Raw genomic sequence first — 24,170 nt, forward strand, 5'->3', positions numbered from 1 at the left:
GGCACAGTCTCAGCTTATTCTCTACCAGGCAACAGGCAAAAGCCTAAATTACTTGATGGAAGAACTTGACAATGCTTGTAAGCACAGCATTCCCCACCCTGGCACAACTATTACAGCCTGGTCCCTTTAAGGACTGCGGCAGAGACAGCTTGCCCTGCCTGAGTTGCAGACACGTAAAAAAAATATTTCAAGGTCAAATACTAAAGAAGGAGAGGGAAAAGTGTATTTGTTTAGCATAGCCAAAACTGACCCTTAATTCTGTAGTCTTTAAACAAAAATCACTTTTTTTTACATGCTTTGCAAGCTTTGTAGGGCAGTGCCTTTCCTTCTAACAGACAATGCCTGATGGAAGGGGAGCATTTCACTGACAGGAGTCCACAGAAAGCAGCCTCCAAGGCTGCCTGGCCAGGATGGCCCCAAAGCCATGCCCAGGCAGCGCCACGTGGAGCTGGTCCCTGTCAACACACAGAGGACAGGCACAGCTCTTGCCAGGCAGCCACAGCCCATGGTGGCCAGGCCAGGCTCAGAGACTGCGTGGACAAACTGGACTGCTGTTACAAACACTTGCATTGTGCTGCTCTGCCAATACCTTTACCTTTGCCTGAGAAGCCACACCAACACCCTGACAGGTGTAGCAGCGAGCACTGCATGCTGCTGCCCCTCCAGCCCCAACACCCCCCAAACCCCTGTGCTGCCCAGCCCAGTTCCCAGCTGGGCACTGCCCCTGCCAAGCTGCAGGGGCCCGAGGAAGAGAAGAGCCAACCGACAACATGAGCTGTTTGAAGGAACAACTTTTTTTTTAATAAAGTGTACAAAGTAGTAAAACTCCTTACACAAGGTGCTGTGACAGCTGTTACAGAGATGATTCGAGCTCCCCCACAGGCCTCATGATGAAACGCCAGAGCTTTGGGTGGAGATGAAGGAGATGAACGTGACAGACCACCTCTCCCTATGAGCTCAGTGCACCTGCCCTCCCCATCCGACATCCTGCCCCCGGCCAGACCCTGCCCCTCACCTGCCTGGCCGGGTCGCCCTGTGGGCCATTCCCACTGTCCCACACCACGGCATCCCACACACGTTCAACACCAATAACATTGAACCGAGCAACCTGTCCGAGCAGCATGCATACAGAGAGGAAGAGCAAAACACAACCCAACCAAACCCACAACAGTAACAACAACAGAACTTTAAGGCTATGCAAAAACAAAATGAAGCAACATCTTTAAAGCTAGGTAGCAAGTAGCATTTGTGAAACATAAGGCTTGAGGCTTATTGATTCTTCAGAACAGGTTTATTTCTTTTCATTCTTCAACACCAATGTACCATTTTTCCTCCTTTGCTTGAACAGGGTTTTGTCTCCTCCTCAGCCGGGACATTTAGCTCAGGGAGGTGATGTTGGAGCGGCCTCCCGGGGGCGCGACAATGCGCTTGCTCGCTGAGCGCATGCCCTCATCAACCTGGGTACCTGGGATAGGATCAGAGTACAAAGGGAACGGGCAAAGTAAAGTTAAGAGCACCTTCTTCACAGACTGAGCAGTCAGGCAGCCTGGAGTCCTGCCAAGGCCCTCCAGAGGCTATCTACTGCAACCTGCTCCCTCTCCAACTCCAGCAGCAGCTCAGAGCCGCAGTGGCTGTAACGTCTCTGCAGATGCTTTGTGAACAGACCCACACAGCAGGAACAGCATCGGATGCTGTGCTGGCCTCCACGGCCACAGTGGCCTCCAGGCAGTCTGCCTGGCTGCTCCTGCAAGGTGCAGCTCCAGCCATGCCCTTTAAGGGACACATGGGATCTTGCCCTGCCACTCTTGTGCTTACCTTGGTGCAGGCCACCAACTGCCCCTTGCCCTCTAACTGCCCCTTGCCCCAGGCCAGGGACAGGGACATAGGGCCAGTGGCTCTGCCCCCTCCCAGCCCAGGCACAGCACGTACTCACCTGACAGGCTGAATCCAGACTGATGGAGGTTCCTGACGGGCGGGGTCTGACGCGTGGGGGACCCCCTGGTTGACCCCGCAGGGGTGCCCCCCTTGGGGGTGGTGGTCAGGTCAAACACGGGTCCGTCATACAAGCCCCGGGGCACAGCATGCACCTCTGCCATCTGTCACCAGAGAGAAGAGGACAATGACACTTTTCTGAGCCCAGAGAACACCAAGCTCTATCAGCTCCTCAGTCCCCCTGCAGAAGGATGTCACATTGCTATAGTCCTGCAGCACTGAGGCCTGGCACAGCCCCACTGCCCTGTAAGGTGTGCAGAGCCAGTGCAAGAGGCTATCCCCCAGATGGGGTTTATGCTGCACATATCAGGGAGGAGAAGGCGATTTTGGCCAATCTCTTCATTTTAAACAGTGTTTCCCTCCAGACCCCTGCGCAGCAGGACGGGATGAAGAGAGACATTACCACTGCTAACCTTAAGGAGCATCTGTCTCCATCATGGCACATCACTAACACAAAGGGCTCCCTATCCAAGCCTCAGTCATTTTGTATATTCAAAATACACCAGGAGTTTGCAGCACTGCTAACAGGGTCCAGCAAGAACAGCAAATGAAAACCAACCAGTTAATAAGAGCAATTTGGGCTACCAATAACCCAACTCTGTCTCCTGGCATCCCCACCTCCTCACCTTCCTCCTGGCTTTGATGCGCTTGTAGACGTAGTCAGGGAAAGGGCTGCTGGGCAGGAATCGTCCAGTCCCCTGGGTCACATGCAGGTTGCCATCCTCCAGCATGATCTTCCCCTGGCATATGACAACCAGTGGGGCCCCACGGAGCTCCATCCCCTCAAAGATGTTGTATTCAGCCACCTGCAGCAACCCCAGGATGATGGTCAGGAGGGACAAGTGCACAGTCTGCCCACTCAGGGTGGGTCAGTCCCCACACCTCACTGCTGGAGTCACCAATGCAGGCAGAAGACACCCCTAAAGCCTTGCATGCTCAGAGGCCTCCTGTAGCTCACTAGCCCCTCACAGTAAAAGCCCACCAGAGTCCCCAACATGAACCAGGACCTGCTGGTTTGAAGCTCAGCGCGAGGAAGAACTCCCAGAGCAGACAAAGCAGGACCTAGGCTTGAGGTAAGGCAGAAACAAAGCACTGTGGCAATGCCAGGAAAAAAATTTGTGCCTGGAAGAGGAACCAAGGTAAGGAGGAATGTGTCTTCCCACCTGCATAGGCCAGGGTCAGAAGAAGAATACTCCAGCAGGGGGAAAAAAGCCCCATGTGCCTCGGGCTCATGGACATTCAATCCCTGGCCACAACAGGCACTGCCCAGAGCCTGGGCTCAGTCCCTCCTCCTCAGAGCCAAGCAGGACAGCACCAGGCTCCCAGCAGCCAGGCGACAAAACTACTCACCCGCCACCCTCCAGCGTTCACACAGAAGAGCAGAGGACTTACAGACTGATGGGTTTTTGCTGTGATGATTTTTACTGCATCAGGATCCCATATAACCAGATCGCTGTCCGAGCCCACTGCTATTCTCCCTTTTCGTGGATACAGGTTGAAGATTTTGGCAGCATTAGTGCTTGTCACAGCCACAAACTGGTTTTCATCCATCTTTCCAGTGGCCTGCACACACACAAAGAGAGCTAAGTCCATCTATGGAGAAAGGGTGAGTAAGAGCCCTGGGAAGCACCTTCCTCACTCCCACACAAGGTGCTGGCTGGCTGGGCCCAAGCTTCTGAGGCTGATCTTACTAGCTAGTGCCAGACAGACCAAGAACTGGGGGCACAGTTACAGCTTCTGGATGTTCAGCCCAAGCCTGCAACCACCACCTCTCCTGCCCCAGCTTGACGTGACTCTCAAAGCCAGAGAGGGAACAAGCTGGGTGCCCAGCTCTACGGGGCAGTAGCACGGGCGCGTGAGATGGCAACCACCTCTTCCCACTCTGCCCCTCCCCTGGTTGGGCTCTCACCACAGCCTTGTCCCAGATGACAGACATCCGTTCCTCTACGCCATTGGTTCCCTCTGGGATCGCTGTGAAGTTGTCCTTGCCAATGGCTTTCTGCGCAGTGCTGAAGGTACAGTGGGCACTTCCCGACACCTGCAGGTCACCACTGCAGAGGGGTGGAACAAACCCACTGTCAGGCGTTTGCAGTCAGACAGCAACAGACACATGATATGGATTTCCTCTGGCCACAAGCAGCCCCCAGCTCAGTTTTTTTACTCTGCACCCTCACTTCCACAGTCCCTCAGCCTGAAGACTTCCACCTGATCCAGCCCCTGGGGGCAAGAGACCTCTGCCATGCTGGGCCACCCACCCCAGCATGCACAGCATCCTGTACAAAAGAAAAGTCAACAGCTCAGGTCCTAGGGAACATGCTGGTCTTTGTGTCAGGCCAGAAGATGTCCTTTCCTACTGGAATCCATTTCTGGCAGTTTGTCAGGTCTGCTTGAGAGAACCCTTCTGCCACAACAGGGAGGAAGAGGCCTCTCTGCTCCAGGGCTGTGTCCCAGTTGCACAAGCCAGCCCTGCACTGTGCATGCCAGCTCCTGCATGCTGAGAGCTAGCACCGTCCTCCCCCAGCCCACGAAAGCCTGCTGCAGTGGGATGGAGGGAGCTGGGACTGCCCAGAAGCAGCTCTGCAGGATGCCCAGAAACGCTTCACTGGGGCCTCGTCACCCTCTGCCAAAGGGCACCTGGACAGATGGGATACCCTGACCCATCCTGCTCCTAGGAAAGAGGAAGAGCTGCCCACAGACAAGGCAGGCAAGCAGCTGTCCATGGCTCCCTGAAGTCATCCAGTGGCTGCTGAGTCCTCAGGTAACATTGGACAGGCAGCAATTGGAAAGTCACTGCTGCCGGGCAAAAGGAAGCAGAGCAAGGCAGGCCAGCTCCCAGCACTGCCTGCAAGAGGCAAGGGGCCTCCAGCACCTCAGCAGTGCAGACAGTGACTCCCCTTGAGGCTGCAAATCTGCTCTAATCCACTGGTAATCTCCACCTTCCTCTGACCATTTCTGCCATATGCCAGATGAACTGTACAGACAGAGGCCCAGAATGATGACACAACACGCTTCCTGCTGGAGACACACACGCCATCCAGCCCCGCTGGAACCTCACAGTCTCTCCTCCTGCTGCAGCCTCACAGAAAACGGTATGGCAGAGGTGCCAGGACAGACACCTATGAGCTGCAGGGACCAAGAATTGCTTGTGTCTTCTTTGAGTTCTGGGCTACATTGGAAGTGGAAGGTAAGGAGTAGAAAACCAGTTCAGGAGCTGGGCTCACATTTCCTTGCCACTTGTGAAGACCTGCACCTACACAATACATCCAGTGTGCACTGAGGGGTCTCTTGTTCACTGACAAACGAACACCTCATGCAAAATGCAGGGTAAACTGCATACTCAGACTGCAAATGCACTGGCACTTCTCTTACACCCAGACACAGCATCTCCACTCTGGCACAACCCAGGTTTATCCTAACATGCTGTGCTGGAGACACCTCTTAGTGACTCCTCATCCCTTGTTCATCTTGGTAGAGATGTTTCCAGCATTACCTCAAAGGACATTTCCATTTACAACCCTCTCAGTGCCAGCCATTCCCCTGGCTAACAGATCAGGCAGCACACACACAACTGATGTACAAACATGGCCTGAGAGTGGAGGGGGATGGACACACGGCACACAGACAGGGCAGAAACATTCAGTGTCCTCAGCCACTGCGCTGGCCTTGCCAGTGAGAGAATGGAGTGTAACTGTGCAAGGTCATTACAAATTGCTGAAGTACTTTTTTGGTTTGTCTTTGTTTTCACAAAATCCTTTTTTTACCATCTTCCTTCAGGATGAAAAAACAACCTGCCATCCCAGCCAGATGTGCAAGAGCTGCTCCTGAAGGTCTCCTGCACTCAGCAGGTTCTGCTGCTGCTCAGCTGTATAGGTGTGTGAATATATCTGCTTTGTATTTGACTGGGGTTCCTAGCAGCCTGTCTAACCTGTAATGCTCTCCTCAGCTGCATAGGTGTGTGGATATATCTGCTTTGCATTTGACTGGGGTTCCTAGCAGCCTGTCTAACCTGTAATGCTCTCCGTGCTGATGCGGCATCCCAACCCAAGCATCCATTCCCCACTTCTCCAGCTCGGTGAATCCTTCCATTGACAAGTCTGTTTTAGCTTGTCCTCATTTCTCTGTCTTCTTCAGGGCTTTTAAAATGGTTCATGACTACTGGTATTTTTCTCATTAGTGATGTTAAGCTTAACATGTCTTCCCTCCACTCTTGAAGACAAACCAACATGGCTTGGAGTGAGAGCCATTTCACTGCTCAGTTCATTACATACCTACAGTGAAGTTGTTCAGGCTGGACTAACCTTTCTTCCCTACCCAGAGGCACTTTCTCCTAGCAGTATCCCCAGCAGAGCTGTCGCTTACCTGGCCAGGAGGGAGTTAAGGTAGTCAGGAGTGGTTGGGTCTGGGCTCAGAGGCGGAGAGACCACAAATGCTGCAGCCTTTGCCCAGTTCTTGCTCCAGTAGTGTGTTCCATCAGTCCCCAGACTGGCCGTGATGGGCTCACCAAACACCACAATGCCTGCAGGAGGGCACAGAAAGAGCAGTGTTTAGGTGGAGCCCGGTGGCATTCTCTGCTCCACAGCACTACCAACAGCCTGCAATGTCCTGAGAATACCCAGACCCATGCCATCACCATAGGGTCCTCCTGCTCAAGGGCACAAATCCTTCATGCACCAGAATCTCCCTTCACACCTCCTGGGGCAGGGGCACAGAGCCCACTGAACAGAGCCGTGCACATGCCAGCACTTGTGGGGCATCTCTGTGCTCCAGCACCACTGATAAAGGGAGCTCCCAGCATCCTGAAAGGGCACCCAAGCACTTCCAAGGGGTGAGCATTTCAAAGGGAGGCCAGAGTAGCACAACCCACATGCACTGAACAAGCATCCTCATTGAGCCCTTCACAGCTGCGGACAAACTGTGGTGTTTAACACATTCCTCCTACCTGTGCCCCACATATTGATGCTACCTGACTGTCAACAGGAGGTGGCTCCATGCTACTGCAGTGTCACCCTGCCCTTCACAAGTCAGGCAAACTCCTAAGCTAACTGCTCCCTAGCAGAAGGGGAAGCACTAGACAGCACTTGAAGCACAGTGCTGATCTTGGCAAAACAACCACGAGGACACGAGGACCACATCATCCAGCATCCTGGTGGCAGCACCAGGCTGAGCGCAGCACCAGCCGCCACTCACCTTTTTTTCGGGCTTGTGAGATGAGGTCAGCAGCACTTTTGCTCATCACTTTAGTCACGTAGAGAGGACAGTTGGTCTGGCTGGCAATAGTGATGGCCCGGAAGACAGCTTCTGCTTCCAGCTGCAAGAGAGGATGGCGCACAGCTGCAGAGGAGCCCTGGGTGGGCAGGGACGAGCCCCTGCTACTCCCAACACATCTCTGATTGCTGCGGACACCCTGTGCCCTCGCTGTTACCCCTGATGCCCCCAGGGCAGTTTCATCAGGCAGACCTGAGGGGGGATGCTTCTGTCTCCCCAGGGCCTGGCCCACAGGCAGGCTACAGCAGCACAATGCCTGGCACAGGAGCACTGTCTGAGCCCTGTCAGGGCCCAGCAGAGCTGCATCTGCTGTTCTTTCCACTGCCTGGTTCCAGCTCTCATGGCAGCCCAGGGACTGCTGCCCAGCCCAGCCTGCAGGCTGCAGCCAGGGAGTGGCAAGGTCCACCCTTTCACAGCATTCCCCTGCTCCAGGCCGTCCTACAGCTGCAGCAGGTTTAACCACATGTCCCCTGTCACACCCATGGCAGGGTGCAGAGGGCTGCACGCTGGCAGGCAGCTCGTGTTTGAGGCCTGGCCATCCTGCAGTGCAGCTTCTGCTTGCCCCAGCCTGCTGACAGCCGCCCCATCTCACTGTCCTGCTGTTAGTGGAGGGTAGATTTCCACCAGGAGGGATATCTTTGGACCATTACATCAGCCTGTGCCCAGCCTGAGCTCAGCCCCAGAGCTCTCCAAGTGTTTCCTCCATTTGGCTTCAAGTGTTGGCTTGAGAAAGTTCAAAACAGAAGCCTTAAAAAGACATAATTATCCAGCCCCCAGGGCAATGTCTGGGGCCATGCCAGCCGAAATGTCCCAGGGCAGAAAAGCAGAGCGCTGCATCCAGACACACATGCACTTCTCTCATACTTCTGCAGATCTATTTGCTGTACAGTGAAAAGAGGTTTTTCTCTTCTTAAAGACTCTTAAAACAGAAATTTAAGTGAGAAGTGATTTTTTATCACCATACTTAGGGCTGCAGTAGTTGATGGGGTTTAACACCTGGACAGGAGCAAACAGCCATCACTGCACACCCTCAGAGCAGGTTACCATCTGGAGCTGCATCATCCTGCCCTGCCAAGTCACCACCATCCCCTGACAGAAGAACATGCCTTTAACCCCCACTGAGGTCCCTCCAGGACAGAGAAGACCCACAGAGCCACAGAGCACTCTCCTAATGCTTTGCCATCTGTCTGCAGGCTTTACGTGGTCATTTGTGCTCCACCTAACGTTTTCCAAGGAAGAGTATGTTCTGAAAGAAGGACACTTTATTTTCAAAGGCAATGAGATCTGAATTTGGCTGAATGCATAATATCCACAGTCTTGCACTGTTCTCACTTGCCTTATACTTTAATGGCATTTCAAGATCAAACACCTAACAATGTTTTATTGGCTTTGGATGAGATCTGCACTGCTTATGGTAACAGGACAGTTCTCAAATCTGGGCACTACCACAGCTTCCCGTAATTGCACTTCAGCTTGCCAACTAGTGGCAACAGGTTAGAGTCATAAAAATAAGAGGGACTCTGAGCTACTGTGTTTGACACTGAGACTCTTCCCTGTACAGGAAAATGCTTTATATTCTTGTATTTCAAAGAGAGTAAGTACTATTATTACACTAGGCCATTTATGTTGTTAGTAGTCCAAACACAGCCAACTTCCTACACTTTTAATTTAAGACAACTGATTTTATTTCAGAAGAACCTCAAGTACAAATCTGTCCCTGTGCTTCCCTGCTCAACTTCGCTACTGTACCAAATTCCTATTGTTTTTTTCTCTCACATGCTGTGGGAAGTCAAAGCACCTCTCAGCAGGGAGTTATAGGAAGGGAATCCATCTAAAATTAGACTCAACTTATATTAATGGACCAAACAGAAAAATCCATACAAGCTAAAATTAGAAGTAATCTCATTAGTGTTCTGACAATGAATTGTAACCAGAGAATTCCCCTTCTCTTTCCCTGCCACTCCTTCAAACAATGGCTTCGTCCGCCTGCCTCTGAAGCACTCTTTGCAGACTAAGCAAATATAAAGGAGGAAAAGGCTGGAATCTGTCAGCACTTAAATGTGAACAGTGAATTCTAAAACACATCAGTAGATTCTTCTTAGGCTTCTCACACCTGTGGAGTCGCCTACATAAGACAAATGCCCCCAAAGCAGCCTCAAAGACTGCTACAGCCATACAGAGATTTTGGTTGATTGATTCCTCTCTGTGAGACTCAGAACTAGGGCTTCTGTCTCTGCTGGGCAACTCAAGCACAACTAAGAAATGTCTGTCAGAAACATGCATCTTGCACTTTCCTGGGCTGCTGATGAAAAAGACAGCAGTGCCTGTAAAAATGGATACCCCTGGACGTACACACACTCTCCCCTGCCCTGACGCCTGCTTGGCCCCACTGAACACACTGAGCCCTTCTGTGACTGGGAAAACTCCTCAGTGAAGCAAGGCTGAGCTGTCCTCTGATCTTACCTCCTCAGGTCTGCTCAGCACATGGCCTTCAGGGCCTGTTATTCCCATCTCCAACATCCTGGCTTGTTCCTAGGACATCAAAAGAGCAGAGGGATATCACAGGACTGAAACTATCGACCACAAAATGCAGATCCCTTCTGTGTCAAGCCCTTCCCTCAGGACCATCAACACCCTATGTCCTGTGGGACCACCAAGCATGGGGAGAGGCTGCTGTACCCTCAAGGGATTTGAAAGAGAAGGAGGGAACATGGGGCAATGGGAGGGCAGGCACTGAGTTAAACCAACTTCAGTGAAACAAGAACAATGTGGCAACAAAACAGGGCTACAAAACTCCCCAATCCTCTCCAGTTCCCAGGTCTGTGAAGCGCTACTAATTAGTAATTTTGGGGCATTTTATGATTAGGCAGGTGCTAAAATAAAGATAAGCTCTGGCTGATACAATTCCTCAGACCACTCGGTTCTCATGTGAAGGAGCCATCCAACTGTGCACTGCAGCTCTAAAAAGTCCAAACAAAAACTAATTCTTGTAGTCTGAAAAGATGCTCAAAGAATGACTTCTTGGTTCATACTCCTTCAACTCCCAAGAACAAGAGAGAGAAAAAACCAAATAGTTGTAGAGCTTAACTGAGCAATGTCTTCTGCGTCTCAATGAGAATTGAAAACATTTGGACCTTCTGTCACCCAGCACCAATTACAGCACAGCAGGCCAATACACACTACCCACTTGATCACTCAACCATGTCCCTCAGAACATCTGCCTTGTAAATCCAGCTTCATTAGCTACCTGTTTGCTTACAGGGAGAAAATCTCCCTTGCCAAGGCAGTTCTCAATGGACTTTACCTCTCCTGGTTTGTTATGTGCAAGGCAAAGGTCTCTGCCTCTCCTCACTGAAGGCAGCTACAGCAAACATATCCTACTTGATGGACACTCACTTCCATTTAGGTAATTGCTCATGCACTATTTCACATTCGCTTGTGCACACGATATTCACAACAAAAACTCTTGCCAACTTTGATATTGCTGCTGAACAGCAAAGATATCACCTTGCACAAGATGTCCACCTTCAGAGCCATTTTACTAATGCCCCACATCAAATCTGCCTGATAGAGATTTCTACTTCTTGTATACCAGAAGTAGTTAGTTACCTGTGCAATTATATCCCCATTTTCTGCATGAACTTGAGCTATGGCACCCAGCTCTGCCAGGCAGCTGAAAATCTCATACAGCTAAAAGAGAGACAAGAAATTATTAGTGAGCAGGCTGCCCAGGGCCCTGGCACCCCTCATGCCCTTCCACCCATGGCCCTGGCAGCAGCAGGACCCAGCGTAGCCATGCCAGGCAGAGCTCTGGCTGTGCAGGGACCAGCTCTCTGAAGAACGGAGTCACCAGCAGATGTTCTTGGTGATCTCCACACTAGACCCGTGTCTCCACCTGCAGTGCAGGAGCACAACCAGCCCACAGCACAGCCCGGAGCAGCCCTGCACAGGCAGCCAGGGTAGAGGGGAGCAGCAGCAAGGACCGGCCAGGGGCAATAGGTACCAGCCTTATGAGCTGCCCCACGCCCACCATGGCTCTCACCCTGCACTGCTCCTTGAATCAACACAACCATGGCGGTGCAGGGGGGTCTCACCTCAGTGTTGGACATCTGGTACAAATCCTTGTAGGCCATGTACACCATGAAGGAGTTAACACCTGGGGCAGGGCAGAGAGGAGAGAGGGGTGAGCTGGGTAGGCCAGGCTGCCTGCTCTGGCCACCCTCCCCACAGCCGCCCCGCGGGCACAGCTCCGGCTGGCAGCTGTGCAGAGCCCTGCAGGCACCCAGCGGCGCAGCCACCTCTCGCCCCGCCTGGCCGGGGACAGGCAGCCACAGGACACAGACCTTTCTCCTGGACCATGGCGTGCAGCTCCTGCCGGACGCGGTCGCTCCAGCGAGGGATGTCCACGTGCAGGGCGTAGTCGCAGCAGGCCTTGCCGTCCGCCCACTCCCGCCACCGCTCCAGCGCCTCGGCCAGGCTGCCCTCGGGCTCCGGCACCACGTGGTCAACTGCAGGGACAGCAAGCAAGGGCTGCCCCAGGGCTCCCATCCCACCCTGGCCGGGCAGCCCACGCTGGCCTCCTCAGCAGCTTCAGGGCAGCTCACCTCCACAACGTGCCTCGGCTCCTCAATGCATTCATTGGCAGGGAAGTGCACAGAGCCTTTCCGTAATGGCCTCTGGCACAGGATCAGGGGCTTTTACACGCTTCTGCTGAGAAACTGTCTGAAAGCTGAAGAGCCTTGTCTTTCCCCATCCCCACTCCCACCCCATTAGCACACAGCCTCCTGCCACACTGCAACACTAATGCACCTTTAATTGCACAGCATGGAATCTCCACACTTTGCCACAGACCATTTCACAAAACTTTTTTTTTTTTTTTTTTTTTTTTTTGGCATCGAGGAAGGAAAAATGGTGGGGGGAGGACAAGGAACTCAGCCCTTTATTGGAAGGATCAAACCTTGCTCCTGCATCCCAAGAAACCCTGCAGTGCACACAACTGTAACCACTGCACAGGACAACACCTGGACCTCAAACCAGTGCACAGCCATAGCATCCTCCAGAAAAGGACCTCAGAATTGCCTTTCCTTTTTCGTTAGCACTGTTTATTTTTGAGCAGTGTGCGATGCCAACACACTGCTCTGTTCCTCTGCTCAGAGCCATCTGAGCACCATGCTGCCCCACTGTTATTTAACAGAGAAGTTATGCCATTGCTCCTTTTTGAGGCTCCCAGAGGCAAGAGTGGCTGCAGACAAGCACTGCAGAACACAGGATCTCCAAGACTAAGGGGTCCTATGCACATCTCCTGTCCTATCATTTCATCATTACTAAGGATCAAAAGATTCATCCCAATCCTTACTCCCTAGATTGCACTGACAGAGATCACAGAAAATATGAACACACTGTCATGGGCTTTGAAAACACAGAAGACTGAGAAAAGTACATTAAAAAATAAAGAACTGGGTGATCTTGCAAGAACACTGGGGGGTGTCATGCACAGGCCATGCCTACTGCACTTACTAATCATGGTGGTTCCACCAGCCAGAGCTGCTTTTGTTCCTTGGAAGAAATCATCCACAGAGGTCATTCCCTTGTATGGCATCTGCAGGCGAGTGTGGACATCAATTCCTCCAGGGATCACCATCTTCCCATTGGCTTCTATGGTTTTGACCCCTCCAGGAACAATCAGGTTGTCTCCGATCTGCCTGATAAGATCACACCAAGATACTCTCACAAAGGAAAACCTGCCACAACTTAACCTCTGAACGGCTCAGCCAGCTGGCTCCCTGCCAGCAGGAACCCCCCCCTCTGTGCTGCCCCCAGACCCAGGCTCGCTGCACTCTGCAGCAACACACAGCATTGTCTGGCTTGCTCACACCTATGCTGTGCTCAGTTCAGGGGTGGCTGCCATCTGCCCAGCTGCTCTGCAGGTGACTCGGATGGCACCTGCTGCCCGGGGCACACACCGGGTTGGGGTAGCCGGGGAGCATGGTCTGATGGTGATCTCTGCAGAGCGTGGTGAGAACCTGCCTGGGACACCTCATCCCATGCAGGCTCAGGAAACAGGCTGCAGCACACATTTCAGCGTAGCAGCTCTAACTGCTCACCCAGGGTGCATGCCCACAAAACCCAACACCAGCCCTGCTTCCAAGTGAGCTACACCCCTAATCTCTCCTGTCTCCCGTCCTTCTGCCCACCTTAAGTAAGGATCAAGTCTGAGCTTACTTACAGATAAAGATGATTTCCACTGTAATGCTACAGCTGCTAGACCAGCTCAGGGCTTATTAGGGACTTGCAATGCTGCTCACAGCACAAAGTGCCAAGAGTGAAGGGACTCCTGGGAGCTGGGAAATAGCTCAGCAAGTGCCCAGCTAGACTGGCTGCAGCCTGCTGGGCTCACGGCACAGCCGGCACGCTCTGGGCTCACCACCTTCCCAAGAAGTGCACAGTCCCCCCCTCTCACCTTGTCTCTTCTGCGACCCTGAAGGACAGCTCTGCTATCAGCAGGGCCTCACTGTAGTTAAGGCAGCTAAAATGCCAAGTACCTCAAAATGTCTTCTGAAAACAGGAAATCTAGAGAGTTCCAGAATAAATGCGGCAGTAACCTAATACACAACTACAGTGCTCTGGATCCTGTCCTGTTTGAGCACAACCTGACATATCCAGCCCTCCTGCAGGCCAAGTTACCTGAACCTCAGCATTCCCTCTCTCAGCCCCTGTTCCCTCAACCCCTTTATGTGTCCATATGTTCAACTCAGGCTTCAAATCTCTTCCTTCAAAAATCCTACTTTCATCAAGCCTTTCTCAGTGCTCCTTGATAAATCAAGGTTAAAGGTAAGTTGGTTTTAGTGGAAAACTTCTGATTTCCTTGGCACACTGGGGAGGTAAAAATGAGAAACAAATTCCATTTTTGTATTTCATTCAAGCTGAGTCACTTTGCAGGTTTTTTTTCCCATAGTGTAACAAAAATTCTGTGGATAAAACTGCTCACTTTACTGTCCTCACAGCAATAAATCAGCAGCTCTTCCCACTGCTTTTATGGAGATGAATCCATCACTAAAGGTTTTTAATTGCTTACTGTATTCTTCGCAGAATTCACTTGTAAGAGCATTTAGCTCCCAAGCCAGTGAAATTCTGTGGCCTCCAGGCTGTAGATGAGACTCAGTGATTTGCCCACGAATACTCAGAAAGCATGCACCACAGCAACACCAGAAGCTGGCTCTGATCCCTGCCTGTGTACAAGCACTTGTCGATCACAAATGGTCTTGTCCACCAGATAAAAATACATTCACACTTCTCAAAGTATTTATCTGATGGTGGATATTTAGCATCTACCACCCTGGTAAGGCTGGACAAATAACTGCTACCATAGAGCAAGCAATGCCTTTTCAAATCTCAGGGCTATAAATATCATGGTTCTTTCACTTCACCCAGTGTGGAGCTGGCCCAGCACAATTCCTTTGCCAAGTTTGAATGGCAAACTTTAAACAACTGAGCTATTCCTGCAGCTCTGAGACAGACACGGAGAAGCCAGGGGAACCCAGAGGTTTCCCTGCAATTCCTGGAAATCTCAAGGATGCAGATGACTTGCAGCACAGCACTATCCTTGTAAGTATTAACAAACAGCATCTTGTGTTGGGTCATTCATGCTAATACAGTTAACACAGGGCAAAAGAGAAGTCAAAGATAAACCTTGTTCCTGGTGCAATTAGAAACAACTCTGCTGTACAATGGATGCAGTATCACGATCCCACAAGCCTGACAGCAATTCAGTCACTGGAACTCCTCTGAGAACACATGAGACAATCACATATGTGCTTACACACACAGCAGAGAGTTGAGCCTCTGAATAGAGAGGGTTATCAGGCTTTACTGCCTGGCAAGTTGGGCACATATCACATCCACTAAAAGCCAATAACCACCCAACCTGAAGCCAGTTTAAAAGGAGATGAAGATGATAGAAATCAAATACTTACTTTATGAGGCCATCCTCCACATAAATGTCAGCATAGAATGACTGGTCATCATTGACTATTCGCCCTCCTTTAATAAGGAGACGATCACTCTGAAAAGGGAAGAGCACAGCAGCTGTCAGAACACACATGCTTCACTTTTGACTGAGAGGGTGGTTACACACTGGAACAGGTTGCCCAGGGAGGTTATGGATGTCCCAATGCTGGTGGTATTCAAAGCTGGGTTGGTTAAGTCCTTGAGCAACCTGATCTAGTGGGAAGTGTCCCACTAGAGGGGGTTTGGACTACATGATCTTTTAAGGTCCATTCCGACCCCTTAAAATATTATGATTTTATGATTCTCAGCATGCTGTACAGGTGCTCTCCCACTGCTCACCTCAACCACCGATGCTGCAGAAAGGTCACTGGACCTGTGTCAGCACTCCAAACTACACTACAAGAGCAAGGATTGAAAATGTCATACTCCTAAAGATGTTTCTAAGTGGGAGAAGGGCTGCCAGAAACACCACCGAGGCAGACTGAGCACAGGGGAGAGTCACTGGGGACACAGCAAATATGCTTCCCTAATACAGAGAGAAGTCAAAAGCTTCCTATGCTGGGACATTATGCATATTACTTGTCAGCCAGCATGAGCCACAGATCAGCATTTAGAGCAAGTTTGTACTAAGGGCATGTCTCTAATGACACCATGTAAAATAAGTTGCATTAAAGAAGACGAGTTACTCTCCTCTGTTACCACCTTGCAAAAACCACCAACAGGACAGGCAATCAGCTGTTAATCTGCCACTCTCCTGCTGTGCTTGGGGTAATGCTTCTGAGGCATTTCACAGGTCTATACAAAAAAACAGGAGGCACTGGACTGCACTCCAACCTCATGATTTACCACCTATTCTGTTCTCCTTTCTATTGACCAAAATGGCCAGCAGCCTTCTCCAAAGGAGCACAGCCAGACGCCAGAGGAACACCCCAACCAGAATTGTCCTTATGCTCTTCCTGCATTCCCACTTTTGGACCAGACAACTCAGCATACACTGATGGGAGAGGATGGGCACTGTCCTGTGGGAAACAGACCCTGTCCAGAGGAACTGGGATGGCTGAGGTCCTGCTCTTCTACCTACCTCCACCTGCACAAGGCTGCACAAGCAGCTGCAGGCAGTAGAGGGGCAAACCACCTGATGTCACATATGCCTGCCGTGGATTCAGGTGACACAGGCTAACCACTGTGCCAGAGAACATGTTGTGTACCCGACTGCTTAAAACACCTCCAACAACTCTTCAGCTCTTAACCACACCTTACGTTCCTCTCTGTTACCCCCGCTGCCCACAGCCCCGGTTTTGGCACGTAAATACACTCCCTTTCCACAGTCTGAGCCTGGACAAGGCCGACCAGAGCCTTCAGCAGGGCTCACATGCCAGCCTCCCCCTGTGACGCTCTGGCAATGGTTAATTGCTCTGCAGGGAAATGGGTTTGCTCTCCACCCGCTACCCTTGGGGCCATTTCCGAAGTATCGCCACCATAGGGGGAATTTGCATTCTTCTGTCAACAGAAGGATGCAAAGAATACTCCTGCATCCCGGCAGCAGCCAAAGCCCAGAGCCCCGCGTGCGTTTTTACAGCAATCTCATGCACACGCAGCGGAGACAAAGGAACTGGGTGGGGAAAGGAGGGGAATGCCGGCGCGCTGCTCAGCCCGCCGCAGCCCAGCCCAGCCCAGCCCGCCGCACACGGCCGGGGAGCGGCCCCGCACACGGCCCCGCCTGCCCCGCACACGGCCCGGGCTGCCCGCACTGCCCCGCACACGGCCCCGCACACGGCCCGGGCTGCCCGCACTGCCCCGCACACGGCCCCGCGGCCCCGCACACGGCCGGCACCCCGACAAGGGGATCTCACCCTCCCTGCCAGCACAGCCCAAGGGAGCCTCTCCTGCCACCAGGAAAAGAGCGCAGCTGAGCTGCTCCCGGCTCTCCTGCCACCCAGCGTCCCCTCCAACAAGCGGAGCCGGGGTCAGCCCCGCTTCTTCCCTGAGCCCAGCGGGCACATCGGGCAGAGGTGTGCCCAAACTGTGCTAAGGGAGGCCTGGAAGCCAGGGCACGCCACAGCCCTCCATGCACAGCTCCTTCGACATGCTGCACTCCATGAGCACACGGAGACCGTGATCTTGACCGGCGACCGGAGGACCACGGCCAGGCCTCCCTGGGGACCATGTCTCAGGAGCAGCTGGGGCACAAGAACAGCCGGTGTGCACTGGCTGGGCAGCCCCAGGTGCTTGGGCCAGAGCACAACTGTGCCACGCCTCTGCCCATGGGGCACACGCTGGGCGATGCTCAGCTTTGGGGCTGAGGGCCCTGAGCACAGACACACTAACAACAAAAAATCTCCCCTCCCAAATCCACTAACAACCCTCCATTTTTTTGTCTTGCCCTCTCTAACTTGCTTTCTTGAATTCCTGGAGCTGGTTCTCACTAGAGTGCGGGAACATCAGCAAATACGGATGCTGGCCTGCCCTTCCCTGCACATCAGACTGGAGGAAGCCAAGGCAGTCAGGCAGAGGCAGCACAGGTAGGTGCAGGAGACTGTCCCATTGGCAATTACTAAATAAAGTGTTAATATGACCTCAAGAAATATGCCTGCTCCACACTCACAAGAGGTCATTCTGTGGTAGATGTGAAGGGCTGCTCAGTGCTAACTGTCAGTACACAAAACTGAGAGATCCACAGTGGCTGAAGCACAAACAAGGCATCCATTCAGGAGATCAGGGACTGCTAGAGCCCACCGTGCCCACCCGACAGCGAAGGGACTGCACCAGCACCCATCCACTGACTGCAAGGAAACAAATGCAACTAAATTGAATAAGGAAAATCCAAATGACATGCCTACAGGCTCTGGCACCGTTCAGGAGTGCACCCAGGTGACAAGAGGCAGGGAAAGAAGAAAGGAAGAGAATGAAGCAGTTATGAGGAAATGAGTCTGAGTTAACAGCTAGGCTTCTTCAGTGCACGCTCCCAGAGCAGCCCCAGACCACAATAAATGCGCTGTTCCCATATCAGGTCTCACTGTGCCTCTGTACACCCACCACAGCTCTTGCCAGCCAGTGTCAGGCTGTGTCATCAGCCTGTGAGCAGAGGGAAAGCCCTCGTGCAGCAGGAGCGCTGGGGCCTGGCCAGGAGGGAGCAGCAGTGCCCAGCACGGCCTTTGGGCACAGGGCCCCAAAGCAGCCGTGGGCACGAGCTGCACCAGCCCTGCCTGCCCTGGCACTGACCTGCACTGCGGGCACTGCCTCCAAAGCAGCCAGGCAGCTCCTCTGCCACCGCTGTGGTGCCTTCAGGCACAAGAGACGCCTACGAGGCCAAGCCTGGAGCTTTCCCTCCAGCAGCTCTGCCAAAACCTGCCGGATTTGCCACGAGCCCTCAACACCTCTCCATGCTGGTAAGCCTTTATGCACAACTCTCCCTGTCTCTCTGCCTGTCTGCATTTGGGATCAAGCTTTCAAAGCCATCATCCATTCTCTCATGCCCACACTCTGCTCCTAGTGCCCTTAAGCATCATCTGGTCATTTTGAGATCCCAAAGTATCAGGTGGTCTTCAGAGTGATGCTGCAGAAAGAAAGGCAGGCAGCACTTCCAGAAGGCTGCTGAACCCAGCCAAGAACAGTGCTCACCTCGTCTACAAAGCACAAGGGCATAATTAGGGAAGCACAGAAGCAGGTGTATGGTTTTACTGCTTTTTCCCTTGTAAAAGCAGAGACACTAATTGCAGAAGTGTTTCATCAGAAGCTTATGGTTCCTCCTTACTAATGCACCACACAACAGCACGGAAGAAGCCCTGGCTAGTGTCATAGGGAGAGATAGCTGCCAGCTGCACTGTGATTCCCTACGGTTTGTGGCTTAGAAATGACATACTGATAGCTACCAGTTCACCAAAACCTGGCTGGTCAGTAACTGAGGCCTCCTTCCCCATGTGTACCTGGTACACCATGCTGGCCAACACCACACACACCTCCTTGTTTTCAGAGGTGGCAGAGATATCACAGAGATGATGTCTGTAGGCTCCAGCAGGGTAACTGGGGTGGGCATGGCTCACACCAGGAAAAAATATGGGATCTCCAGTCTACCTGGCCGAGGAAAGGATTTTATGACAAAAGCACAAAGACTGAGTAATTTTAATTCAACCAACAGTTCTGTTAACAGGTATTTTGTAAAATCAGGACAAGATTTTAGTCTTCCACCTCTCTTCCTGCAGAAAAACATACTGCAAGAGGGGAAATATTTTGGTCACCCTTCCAAACAGCCAAAGAAAAGGAACCAATAAAAAGTCTCTCAACAGACACACAAGATCTGAAATTGCTATTCTCCTGAGCTGGGCACCCCAGAATCAGCACACATGTAAAACGTAATAGGATGTTTAGTGGTCTCTGATGCATGGTGCGCAACAGGAGACAGGGAGGAGCAACACATCCATACCAAGCTGATGGAGCCATCGCTGAGAAAGCCAAAGCTTTGGCTAACCTCCCTCCCTGTGTTTCCTCCACGGCGCAGCTGACAGACATGCCTGCACCTCCCAGCCTTCCATCAATGACCACAGTCTTGCCTGTCACATACAGCTTTTGACCAGGCTTTTACAACTCATGTTGGGAATAATTTGCACAGAAATTTATCTCACACTAACACATGCACCACTTACTCGTGCTCCTGGCCTCTCCACTAAAATGGCTGTCCTGGAAAAGATGAGAAACTGCTGCAAACAGATACAATAGGCAAACTCTGATTTTTCACTTGTTACTGGCAGAAACTGACTACAAATACTGACTGCAGCACTGTTGAGTACAAGAGGAACCAGAAGGGATTGTTTCTGCATCTCCAGAAACACACTAGGCAGTTGAAGCAATAGCTGTTGGGAAGTACAAATACCCAGTTTTCCAATACATCCTTCATGAAAGCCCAACCTCCCCACTGCTCAGGCGGCAGAAGTGCAGCATTTTCAGCTTCAGGAAAAAGCAAAGGATTTAATAGGGATAAATCAAGCAGCTTGGAAGATTTTATTACCACTGAGGGGAGAGAGCTGCCATTGGATCCCAGTGGAGCAGGCACAAGCCCAGCATATTGATTAGGCGTATCATAAAGAAAAAGCCCCAGAGAATGGGAAAAATCCCACCTGCAGCAGCAGTAGGGGGTGTCTCCATTGTGGTCTAAGGATACAGAAAAGGCAGTATGTGTAAAGCCATAATATTGCTTGTGAAAGCATCTGATTCTAGGCTGACAAAGGAATCTCTCTTTACAGTGGTCAAGATCTTAATGCTTCTTTAAGAGCAGCTTTGCTTTTCCTTTTTCTTCAGAGAGCCAGAACTGTCCTCAATAGAAAACCCAGGAGCTACAATGAAGCCAGCGAAAAGCCAACAAGATGAAAGAGCAGACTGCCTTCCCAGGAGCGAGCCCTCCGCAGGGCGAGCCTGGAGCAGAGCGTCCGGCAGAGATCAGAGCAGACGAGCCGCGGGGAGCGTCGCGGCACGGCACCGCTGGCACCGGGGCTCCCGCGGCTCCGGGGCCGGCCCGCCGGCCGCCGCCTCTCCCGGGCGGGTCCCGGAGCGCCGCAGCGGTACCGCCGCACCTGACACGGCGAGAGCGAGGAGCTGCTCGGCGGGAGCACCGAGCACGGGGAGCGCCGTGCGGGAGGCCGGCCCCGCAGGGGGAACACCCCACCGGCACCGGGCACGGGCACCGGGCACGGGCACCGGGCACCGCCGACGGTCCAGCCCGCGCTGCTCCCGCGGGGGCGCGGGTTCTGCCCAGCACAGGTCACCAGCGGGGCCGGGACACCTGCGCGGGCGGCGGCTCTTTGTTTGCACGCCGCCGCCCCGCTCCGACCCGCAACGCCGGACGCCGGCACCGAGTTTCCCCCCGCCGCACCCACCGTGATGCGCGGAATGTTCTTCTTGCCCTGGTACGACATGGTACCGCCGGTCCCGCCCGACCCGCCGCCGCCGCCCGTTCTGCCTCCGCGCCGCTTCTCACAAAGGCGAGACCGAGCCCGCACCCGCCGCACCGGGACGGCCGCCGCCCGCCCCGCCCACCGCGCCGCCCGCCGCCGCCAGGGGGCGCCCGGGCCTGGCCCCGCGCAGGGCGCGCCCGCCCCGCCCCGCCCGGCCCGGCAGGTGCCGGCACCGGCCCCGGGCACGGACACCGGGCACAGACACCGGGCACGGACACCGGGCACAGACACCGGGCACCGGCAACGAGCACGGACACCGGGCACAGACACCGGGCACCGGCCCCGGGCACGGACACCGGGCACAGACACCGGGCACGGACACCGGGCACAGACACCGGGCACCGGCAACGAGCACGGACACCGGGCACCGGCCCCGGGCACAGACACCGGGCACGGACACCGGGCACGGATACCGGGCACAGACAGACACCGGGCACAGACACCGGGCACGGACACCGGGCACGGACAGACACCGGGCACGGACACCGGGCACGGACACCGGGCACGGACACCGGGCACGGACAGACACCGGGCACAGACACCGGGCACGGACACCGGGCACGGACACCGGGCACCGGCAACGAGCACGGACACCGGGCACCGGCCCCGGGCACAGACACCGGGCACCGGCAACGAGCACGGACACCGGGCACAGACACCGGGCACCGGCAATGAGCACGGACACCGGGCACCGGCCCCGGCACAGACACCGGGCACGGACATCGGGCACGGACACCGGGCACGGACAGACACCGGGCACAGACACCGGGCACGGACACCGGGCACGGACACCGGGCACAGACAGACACCGGGCACAGACACCGGGCACCGGCAATGAGCACGGACACCGGGCACCGGCCCCGGCACAGACACCGGGCACGGACATCGGGCACGGACACCGGGCACGGACAGACACCGGGCACAGACACCGGGCACAGACACCGGGCACGGACACCGGGCACGGACACCGGGCACAGACAGACACCGGGCACAGACACCGGGCACAGACACCGGGCACAGACACCGGGCACGGACACCGGGCACCGGCAACGAGCACGGACACCGGGCACCGGCCCCGGGCACAGACACCGGGCACCGGCAACGAGCACGGACACCGGGCACAGACACCGGGCACCGGCAACGAGCACGGACACCGGGCACAGACACCGGGCACCGGCAATGAGCACGGACACCGGGCACCGGCCCCGGCACAGACACCGGGCACGGACATCGGGCACGGACACCGGGCACGGACAGACACCGGGCACAGACACCGGGCACAGACACCGGGCACAGACACCGGGCACGGACACCGGGCACAGACAGACACCGGGCACAGACACCGGGCACAGACACCGGGCACAGACACCGGGCACGGACACCGGGCACCGGCAACGAGCACCGACCCCGGGCACCGGCAACGAGCACCAACCCTGGGCACCGACACCAGGCACTGACACTGGCCCTGGGCATCAGAAACGAGCACTGACACCGGGCACCGACACCAACACCGGGCACTGGCAATGAGCACTGACACCACGCACCGGCACCAGCAACAAGCACCGGCATCGAGCACCGACGCTGTCGGTCTGCGTCTCCACCCAGCCTGCGGGGATGGCCCATGGGAGCGGCCACAATCAGGGCTCCGTGCTGGCCAAGACTTTCCATGTAGCACTGGCAAGTAGAATGAACAAGGTCTGTAACAGAACAGGCTGTCTTGGGCTGCTGGAATGCACCTGCATCACCTCACCCTTCTTTCACATGCACAAGAATTGGAAACATTAAAAAATAATAAAATACACTACACATCTGGCTCCAGGAATCCTACATGCAATGCAAACACTACAAGTGCTGGCAAGGACTCTTCCAAGGACTTTTTCCCTTTTCTCTGCTGTGACTTTGGTAGAAGGTTTGAATGGTGGAATTATTTGCAAGTACTCAGCATGTGCTGAAACAGATGATGCCGCACCTGGCCCACAGCTGGCCAGGACCATGCCAGCAAGAGCTGTACCACAATGGGACAAATTTGTCTACCCTTTCCTGCTTGCCACAATCCGCTGTGTTGCCAGCAGGTCGTAACACCATGGCCACCCTGAACCTTGCTTTCTCTTCCAGGCCAGCTGCAATTCCACACTTGCGCAGAGCTCTGAACACCATCAGCAAGATGTTCCTACAGATCCTGCTGCCAGGCAGCTCCACTAGGAAAATTTTACAGCCACACCTGGCAAGGACATTGCTGTAAATCCAATTCTACTTTCTGGCAGAAAAACAAGCCATCTGACCTGGGTGACCAACTCCCAAACCCTCCCTCCAGTTTGCTTTCTGAACTGGGGCCTGACTAGCACCCTGCTCCCCAGTGTGTGCACTGGCAGAGCCATCTCACAGCACAACCCCTGACACTGCAGCCAGCTCTGACTGCTACAAAGCCCTGAGAGAAGTGGGTGACAGCAGCGTGGACTGTCAGTACCATGTCCTCTGCATTAACCCAGCCTAAGGTTTTTACCACCCACCGAGTCTGTTACTCTGTGTGCTTCTGCTGAAGTTCTTGGCTAGTTTTACTGAATTTGTATTTATTCTAAACTCAAAAACCTTTCACCAGTTTGAAGTCAAAGACAGCAGAGGCTCAACAACTTACTTATTACTACTAGGACTGTGAAAATACTGGCAAAATGGTAAGGGCTGCTTGGCTCTTCTGTTTCCCTGGTGAGCTGCTGCACCCCTGCAGTCAGCAAGAGATGGCTGGAAACCTTCCCCTCTATGTCAGATCCATGGGCAGGGGTGTCTGCAAGCACCAGGCAGTGAATGGGGGAGCAGTGCTGTGCCACAGCCTCTGCAACCAAAAGCCTGTGGGGAGAAGATCAGGTACCAGACCACACTGTTCTTGTCACAACACTGCAATGCATCAAGAATGGGTCCTGGTCTCTACTGAAAATAGACTGGCTGGGTCTGGGAGGTGAG

General features: G+C 53.8%; 1 protein-coding gene across 2 annotated transcripts in view; it reads right to left on the reverse strand.

Annotated features, from left to right (window-relative positions):
- Positions 1-835: 835 nt before the first annotated feature.
- Positions 836-24,170, reverse strand: part of DPYSL3 (dihydropyrimidinase like 3) — a 29,105-nt gene continuing 5,770 nt past the window's right edge. The window contains exons 1-14 of one of the 2 annotated variants that reach the window (XM_058815020.1): positions 21,135-21,248; positions 15,231-15,319; positions 12,775-12,959; positions 11,601-11,765; positions 11,352-11,413; positions 10,867-10,947; positions 9,721-9,789; positions 7,180-7,300; positions 6,352-6,508; positions 3,902-4,043; positions 3,385-3,555; positions 2,619-2,798; positions 1,934-2,096; positions 836-1,465 (exon numbers count right to left, since the gene is read on the reverse strand). In XM_058815020.1, coding sequence (XP_058671003.1) covers positions 1,377-1,465; positions 1,934-2,096; positions 2,619-2,798; positions 3,385-3,555; positions 3,902-4,043; positions 6,352-6,508; positions 7,180-7,300; positions 9,721-9,789; positions 10,867-10,947; positions 11,352-11,413; positions 11,601-11,765; positions 12,775-12,959; positions 15,231-15,319; positions 21,135-21,173 — 1,713 coding nt within the window. In that variant the 5' untranslated portion in view covers positions 21,174-21,248 and the 3' untranslated portion in view covers positions 836-1,376. Of the gene's footprint in view, positions 1,466-1,933; positions 2,097-2,618; positions 2,799-3,384; positions 3,556-3,901; positions 4,044-6,351; positions 6,509-7,179; positions 7,301-9,720; positions 9,790-10,866; positions 10,948-11,351; positions 11,414-11,600; positions 11,766-12,774; positions 12,960-15,230; positions 15,320-21,134; positions 21,249-24,170 lie in introns of those variants that run through there. The other variant, XM_058815019.1, reaches the window with a different exon arrangement.

Source organism: Ammospiza caudacuta, chromosome 16 (genome assembly GCF_027887145.1).
Source record: "Ammospiza caudacuta isolate bAmmCau1 chromosome 16, bAmmCau1.pri, whole genome shotgun sequence".
NCBI lineage: Eukaryota > Metazoa > Chordata > Aves > Passeriformes > Passerellidae > Ammospiza > Ammospiza caudacuta.